Raw genomic sequence first — 8,507 nt, forward strand, 5'->3', positions numbered from 1 at the left:
TACTATACTTTCCAGTGGATCAGTGGTTTGAGCATGGCGCTAGCAATTGATCCAAAGGGATGGATATAGTCGGATACAAATGTAGTACAATTGTAAATTGCTTTGGATAAAATCGTCTGCCATATGTAATGTAATGTACTATTAAGTCAAGTAAGAAATAAAATCATGTTCCATTCGATATTCATTTAACACTTTAAATTAAGGTTGTGTTTGTAAACATTAGTGAATGCATTAACTGACATGAATTAACAATAAAAAAATATAGTTTTTCTGCATTTTTAATATTTTTTTATGTCAATTAATGGCAATACAATTGTTCATATTAGTTGTGCATTAACTTATTTTAACAGTTCAAATGTTGAAATAGTAAATGATGAAATTAATATAAACAAGCATTAATAAATGTTGAATGTTGTTAATTGTAAGTTTATGTAAACTCAAAGATAAAAAAAATCATTTTATTTAGGTACCTGAGCTTTCTTTTACATGTACAATGTTATTTAAAAAAAAATCGAATTAATTCCAGCTCTATTTTTATTAAAGAAGTATGTTACAGTTCTAATATATCTTCAACCTGTGTCTTTGATTTGGCCCCTCCAAAAAACTAATTTCTGGATTTATCTTAAGTGGCATTGTTTATATCGCTGCTGTCCTTCTGAAACCTTGTATTTCCGTATTTCAGTATTTTTATTTTGTGCCATAAATCATTATAATTAGTCACCCTTATTAGTTTTTTATTACAAAAAGTGTTAAAAAGTGCTTGTCAACTTTGACAACACACCATTTAATCATTTAAAACATAATATGTTTTTTAAATTTCTGAAAAACACCAAATTTGGACATCCAAGGTTTTGGAAGGACAGTGACAATATGTTTCTGATCTATATCTACCCGATTGTAAACTATTTATTTTGCACTGATGTAAAACAACAATGAGAACCTTGGCTAGAAACACATCCAAGGATAATTCATGCATTCTATTGAGCTCAATGGTACGGTATCACAAAGAGTTCACTTGGTACCGCTCAGTTATCATTGAAAATGATCAGTGGACCCCAAATATTTACACAAGAGCCTTATTCTTTTGCCCATTGTTTTAACAGTGTTTATCCAGCTATGTGATTTTAGCCTGACCTGTTTGAGCAGTCTTCTGTATCATACAGAAACTGATAAAAAATCTCAGGATGGCTCTATTACATTTTCCTTTGAAATGAATGAATACTTATTCCACACTTTGATCCTAACAGTGAGTTGACTTTAAAGCACTGAAGAAACATTTACTGCTTCAAAATGGAAGGGTTCTATATTTTTCAGAACATTTCTACAACAATGTAACAAAATAATGTGAATATGACCCAAAAGATTGTATGTTGAAAAGTTAAAAATAGGAGAAATTATAAAATTGCATTTTACTGCCCTGCATAAGCAAGTTCACAACAAATGTTTACATAGTAAAGTCCACAACACACAATAAATATTTACAAATATAACTCAACATTACAAGCATTATATGCTTTACTTTTTGAGGCCCTTATGTTTCCTGGGTGACCATCAATTGTTTTTATTTTTTTGTTATTCATGAGTCATTTTGTTAATTTTTTTCCAGAGGTCCTTTTCCAGGATCCTTTGTCTATTTGAGCCCTTTTCAACACTAATTGTATGATGTTAAGATCCATATTTATGACGATGACTGTTGAGAGACTCAATACACAAATATTGCAAATATTCCCCAACACACAGGACCCAACACAATACAGTCAGTGTATGTAAACCTTTGATCGCTTTAAATTTTTATAATTATATAATTACAAAAATGACCAATTTGATCATTATGTTTCTTATTTATTCATTTAGTTTTCTTATTCATTTAGTAATGCCCTTTAAGGTAAAAAGATATACATGTTTTCCAGAGGACAAATTATTAGCATTTGTGATCCTGGATGACAAAACCAGTCTTAAGTAGCACGGGAACATTTTACGTTAAAGCCATAAAAACATTGTATGGGTCAAAATGATAGATTTTTCTTTTATACCAAAAATCATTAGGATATTAGGTAAAGATCATGTTCCATGAAGATATTTTGTAAATTTCTTGCCCTAAATATATCAAAACTTTATTTTTGTGAGTGGATGACCAGTATCTTATTAACAACTTCAAAGGCAATTTTATCAATATTTAGATTCTTTTGCACCCTCAGATTCCAGAGATTTAAACAGTTTTCTCTCCTGCAGAAATTATCATATACTACAACCTATACATCAATAGAAAGCTTCATTATTCAGCTTTCAAATGATGTGAAAATATCGATTTCGAAAAATTGACCCATAAAACTGGTTTTGTTGTCCAGGGTCACATTTTACACTGATCATCCAAAGAAAGATTAAATATATTCTCACCCATGTGAAGAGTGCAGAGTCTGTACAATCCATACAACTTCACTTCAGGATTTTACTTCTGTTTGTACACTTGACTGTAGCAAGACTCATTCAAATCAAAATGAGAAATTGAAAAACAAGGGTAAAATAAAATTATAATGGAATACACCGTATAAAAGCAACCTGATGATCCTATCTCACCAACCTATTCCTTAGTGAGATTAGCCATTTTGACAATATGAGAATGACCTCAGAAGGGCTGTGGTGATGTTTGCTTTGTGAGCAAGATGGAAACACATTTTGTTCAGACGAGATACAATATTCAAAATCGTTCTTTATATACATTTTATCTCTTAAGCGTAGGCTTTACCTTTCCCCAATATTGATACAACATTAGTTGTCATGTAAAAAGTATTTTGTAAATCCGCTGTTTTCAAAAAATGCTAGGTTCATTGAAAAATGGTGATGCTGCCATTTAGATATAAAACCCATTTTTTAAGTGTTTGAATATTGATAAAACAAATCAATTTTTAATAGCTTTTTTAACTTTATAAGCAAGGAAAATAATATTATTGGAAACAAAAAATCCAGGCTATACCTAAAAAAGTGTGTGTGGATACTAGGATTTGGAAACCCACTTTTGTTATAATAGATGCATGGTTCATTCATTGGTGTTTAAGGTTCAGTTTACTCTTTGGATGTGTTGTCATAACTTCAATACTGGACAAAGTTGAATTTTTAACATGAAGCTGATGCAAAGACTCGCTTCATAGTTTATCCGGGTGCACTGGCGCATCTGCACATCGGGTTTAAATGAGTTGAATATAACAGAAATCTCGAGGGATTTCCGGTTGAGGTATACGGAAGAGAGGTGTTTCTGTGCGCTACGTGGCCACCTGTAACAGTAGGCGTGTTAGACTTCATGCGAGCTGGGCAGACCGATCGACATGTGACATCAAAATATCGCGAGACTGATTCTAAGCCGTGTTTCTCTATCGGTCCGTGATTCTTTGACGTCATACACCAATTGGTCTGTGCAGCCACACATGAAGGCGAACAGACCTATAGTTGCTTCTGCAGCGACGGAATTTGACAGATGGTCGTCATGGCTGCTGAAGTACAGCAGGTGTTTGACAGCAGATTAAACGCGAACGATACGACCGAGACTCACGAGATCCACACTGAAGAATGCTGTAAATCGTGCGAGAAAGATGAAGAGACACAGAGGTCGTGGATCCTAGAGAGGAATTGGGGTTTTACTTTAGAGGAGCTCTTCGGAATTGCGCTGAAATTCTTTAAAGGTAAGTTACACTGTTATAATATAGAAACAAACAAATAGTAATAGATGCGCTCACTTTAATTTAAGTTACCTTCTCTATTTGTTCACCGATGTCGAAGACACGAGGTGTGTTAAGACAACTTTTATCTGTCTCGTAAGACTACCTGTTGGGTCTGTTTCCGTATTACTACACAGAAGCTCTGGCTGCTATAACAACATTCACAAATTGTCATACGAAATTCATAATAATAATAATAAGTTGTGTAAAGACAAACAGATAATCTTCCAAATTAATGTTAACATTGATACAACTCTTATTTGATTAATGTAAATGACTGTCATTTCGTTGTCTCACATAGAGATGTGTGGGAAGGCCTTTAACCCAACATATGAAGAGAACCTGCGTTTGGTTGCACTACATAAACAAATCACACTTGGACCTTTTGACCCAAAAGCTTGTCCAGAAATTGGGTTCTTCGATTTACTGGGAAATGACAGAAGGTAACATACTGAATGGATTATCTCTTGACAAAAAGTAACACACAAAAACACAATTTTGTGCATAATATGTAGTAATATGTATGTAGTAACTGTATAAGAACTCAACCTCAGTACAAAACAGTACCTAAAGTTTCTTAGAAATATATGCTAGTACATTTTTAATAACTACTATGGATCTTAAGTGTATGGTGGTATACACATTAAAGTACCATTTTACCATCTTCTACCATAACCATAACTTTGTTCTTAGCCTCTAAGCCAACATGGAACATTGTCATAATGTTTTCTCAAAGTTCTCGTAGCGTTACCACAAAAACGTTATTGTGGTTAAAAGAGCATTTTATCAACATCATCTGTAATTCCCAAACATTCTTTAAAAAGTTGGTGTTATTCTTACATTGTTGCATATTTTATAAAAAACTGAAAGCGAGAGAACATCATTTTATCTGCTGAGTTTTCGTATTACAAATAAAAAATAAAAGGAACTTCTGTCATCATTTATTCACTCTCATGTGGTTTAAAAACTGTATCTGGCTATCTGTGTAACACTAAAGAAGATATTTTGAAGAATCCACACGATGGAAGTCAATGGGGTCAAAAGTTGTTTTGTTACCAACATTTTTTTAAATATCTTCTTTTATGTTCTGTAGAAGAAAGTCATACAGGTTTGGAACGACATGAGGCTTAGTAAATGATGAACTATCCCTTTAAATGTGAATTCATTGACCCACGTTTCCCTCCATCTCCAGGAAAGAATGGTTACAGCTGGGAAGCATGGCCAAAGAGGATGCCATGGAGGATTTTGTGAAGCTTTTAAACTCCTGTTGTAATCTGTTTGCTCCCTATGTCCAATCGCACAAAATAGAGAAGGAGGAGCATGAGAAGAGACAGTAAGTTTTGTACGACAGAACCAGACCCCGCGTTTCTACCGCAGATTTTCATATTGTAATTGTGTGTGTGTTTAGAAAAGCAGAGGAAGAGCGTCTGCGGCTGGAGAGAGAGGAGCTGGAGCGGCGAAGGTTAGAAGAGGAAGCACGTCTCAGGGAGGAAAACGAGCGGAGGAAACAGGAAGTGGAACAGAGTAGGAAAGATGATGGCGTAAGGTTACAGATAACGCACCAAAAGTGAGTGTCAGCTATCCACAAACAGCTGAACATGTATTATTTAAAAATTTGAGATTTATATTTGTAGAAATATAACAAAATGCCCCTAGTTGTTCTGTTGTTTCAATAACAACCAAATTGCTACCTGCATGTTTATTTAACTGAACCGATTCACTGATAAAAGTGGAATAGTAACGGCTAGTAAATGAGTAAACAAACTACTCAGTTTGATTTATTTAAAAGAATATAGTTGATTACAATTTTTTTTAATAACAGTAAAACGTTAATATAATGTTTTGAGAATGCTTTAATGTTTGTGCATGTGTGTACAGACAACACATCATGGCTGTTCTAAAGGCACAAACGGCTGTGCAGTTTCAACAATATGCCGAACAGCAATTTCCAGACAATCCAGAGCAACAGCAGATACTAATCCAACAGCTACAGGAACAACACTACCAACAATACATGCATCAGGCCCTCCGCTTGCAGCAGGTACGAGTTGAACCTGAAACTTACCATTACAATTATGAGAATGTGCCTGTTGCTCAACTAGTCGAGTGAGAAGCAAGCAACGGTTGTGATATTCAGGAAATACACAAACCAAATGTACTTTGAAAGCATTGCATGTCACTTTGTATAAACAGTTTAAGTTCAGCCTTAGATTCGTAGGATCATGGTGGTGGATTTCAATACTTTGTGTTCACTTATAATTTTCTGTGTATAGATGGCCTTACAAAAACAGCAAGAGGACACAGGTGCACAGGAAGCTCAGCCTCCTGTGGCATCAAATGATACAGTGTCCAATCCCAGCAGTCAATCAAATTCATTGCACATTCAGGAAGATCAGGCCGACTCAAAAGCCTTCAACTTGGAATTAGAAGGCAAACAAGGAGGTATGTTTGATTTTACTCTGTAGGTTACTTGAAAGTAGACATGATGGTATTGAATTTTCACACCACAATAATTGTTAGGTCTTATGACAAGGTATATAGAATTATTGCAGTAGTATATTACATTTAATAACCAGATATGTTTACTGTTGTCAATAGCAATATGTTTATAACTTGGAACTTATGTAGCTTTTTATTAATTGATCGCATTAAAATAGAGGGCATGTTTAATATAAATATTTTTTTTTAATTATATTTACATTTACTCTTCAGGAGTTGTAAACATAAGCAATGAAACAATAATGAAACAATATTGTACAACATAAATCAAAATGATTAACAGTATTATTGAATATTCCCAAATGTCTACTGAATTTGAAAGTACAGTATATGCCCTACTGTAATAATAAGATATTAATGAAATATTGGTAAAATGTTTGAAGACCGTTAAACCATGATTAATGATTAGTTGATTTTTTGTTGTTTTGAATTTTTTTGTTGTCCTTTCATTCTTGGCTGAACACAGAGGTAACTGTTGTGGCCCCGTCCATGTGGACTAGACCTCAGATGAAGGAGTTTAAAGAAAAAGTGTTGCACGATAAAGACTGTGTGGTCACAGTGGGCCGAGGGGAGGTGTTGACTGTACGGGTGCCCACTCATGAGGATGGCTCACACCTCTTTTGGGAGTTCTCCACTGATAATTACGACATCGGTTTTGGGCTGTACTTTGAGTGGAAGGATTTGACCAAACCAGCAAGCAACAAAAAGGAAGAGGGATCTGCTGTTGAAATTATAGAAGGTAAGAAGAAAGATTTATTTGATTAAGAGCTAGAATTCTGAAGATTTGGTCATACACTTAATAGCCATCGCTAATTTATAAAAAACAACAAACTTTTTGCTACATGATTACCTTGTCATTGCATTATCTTGAAGAGGCAATTTAAAATATAACAATGATTCCCCATTCAGACGTTGTAAGAACTTAAAAATGTAATAATGATTGCGATACACATGAAATAATGCCAAATGAAATGGTAATGTATATACAGAGGTTTAAATGGGGATTACCCAGTAGGTGTCCTTAGAGAGTCATAGTATCTCATATGCATTGTTAATTTGGTTTAATTATTTAAGGGGCAGCACAGGTTGAAGGAGAGAAAGACATGGAGGAGAGCAGACTTCCATTGGTAAATGAGGTGGTTCCTGTTTCCCGTAGAGACAGCCATGAGGAAGTATATGCGGGCAGTCACCAATATCCTGGACAAGGAGTTTACCTTCTTAGATTTGACAATTCCTACTCGCTTTGGAGGCCGAAGGTAGTCTATTATAGAGTTTATTACACCAGATAATAAACGTCACTGAGACAAAACGTCTCACAAGACCAGATGGTGAATTCACACATACAAGATTTTGAGCATTTGTTTGCAGCAGTAAATTAAATATTTTTGCGGTAAACGTCTGCTCAAGAAAAGTAACTGGACCACAGATTTTAATAGGGGAATGGATACAATAATATGCATAGTACAAGGTGTTTAAACCAAGGAATCTTTCTTGTTTACTGAGAGATAAATCTTGAAAGTCATGATGTGCACTACAAACTTTTTTTTGTGCAAAACTACTTTTCGTTATGTTTTAGTTTAATATGTTTATTTTGTTTAATCAATGAAGGAATGGTGTAGAATATCTTTGTTAATTATTTTGGTTAATTTTGGCACTTTACGTTATGCTATCTCTCCTCATTTTTTATTGGTTTAAAGGATTTCTTTGTTTTTGTTTGGGGTATTGAATGGATCAAAAAGTAAATTATTTCTTTAATAAAATTGTTAAGGTTTAATCTAATTCTGAAACATGATCATTTTTTTCATTTATATGATAATTGTTACGGGAATTATGATATTAACTTTTTGAAAGTTGCTTAACAGTTTGTTCTTTGTTTGCCTTAATAAGAGGTCATATTAAAATATTTTGTGTTCTCTTAAGCATATATGTGCTCCAGTACAGTCAAATACAAGAATACAAGAAAAAATACTGGTGCTGTATAACTTTTGCACACTACAGTAACAGAATGTATGAATACAGTGCACTAACAAAGGATCTTACAATAGATGACAAAATGTAATTTACTTCTCCAAGAATTAAATCTTCGACTTATTGTAACCACGTAAATTGTGAGGGGTCAGTGTCTGTTTATTTGCCTTTGTATTTTTGTATTTAGTTTGAAATTCATATCAATATATAAAATGTTCTCACCTATCTGCTCCATCCAAGTTTTTTTTAATCAGTGTATTTGATATAAAATACTTTTATACCAAACATGCAAATTGTATAATAAAAAACATTGAAATGGACACGTTT

General features: G+C 33.8%; 1 protein-coding gene across 1 annotated transcript; it reads left to right on the forward strand.

Annotated features, from left to right (window-relative positions):
- The first annotated feature begins 3,432 nt into the window (after nucleotides 1-3,432).
- On the forward strand, nucleotides 3,433-8,500 carry zgc:162964 (uncharacterized protein LOC560569 homolog). Its single transcript, XM_056768703.1, has 8 exons — nucleotides 3,433-3,677; nucleotides 4,015-4,156; nucleotides 4,906-5,046; nucleotides 5,122-5,280; nucleotides 5,592-5,754; nucleotides 5,987-6,155; nucleotides 6,679-6,951; nucleotides 7,287-8,500. The coding sequence occupies exons 1-8, from the start codon at nucleotides 3,473-3,475 to the stop codon at nucleotides 7,499-7,501; spliced, it is 1,467 nt and encodes a 488-aa protein (XP_056624681.1). The 5' UTR covers nucleotides 3,433-3,472; the 3' UTR covers nucleotides 7,502-8,500.
- Nucleotides 8,501-8,507: the final 7 nt, after the last annotated feature.

This window comes from Triplophysa dalaica, chromosome 15 (genome assembly GCF_015846415.1).
Source record: "Triplophysa dalaica isolate WHDGS20190420 chromosome 15, ASM1584641v1, whole genome shotgun sequence".
NCBI lineage: Eukaryota > Metazoa > Chordata > Actinopteri > Cypriniformes > Nemacheilidae > Triplophysa > Triplophysa dalaica.

What these genes read in the sequence shown, in the direction of transcription:
- zgc:162964 (XM_056768703.1), top strand. Translation starts at nt 3,473, where the DNA reads ATGGTCGTCATGGCTGCTGAAGTACAGCAGGTGTTTGACAGCAGATTA. An exon ending in TTACAGATAACGCACCAAAA is followed by an intron (nt 5,281 to 5,591) that starts GTGAGTGTCAGC and finishes ATGTGTGTACAG; the next exon opens with ACAACACATCATGGCTGTTC. An exon ending in TGCTGTTGAAATTATAGAAG is followed by an intron (nt 6,952 to 7,286) that starts GTAAGAAGAAAG and finishes TAATTATTTAAG; the next exon opens with GGGCAGCACAGGTTGAAGGA.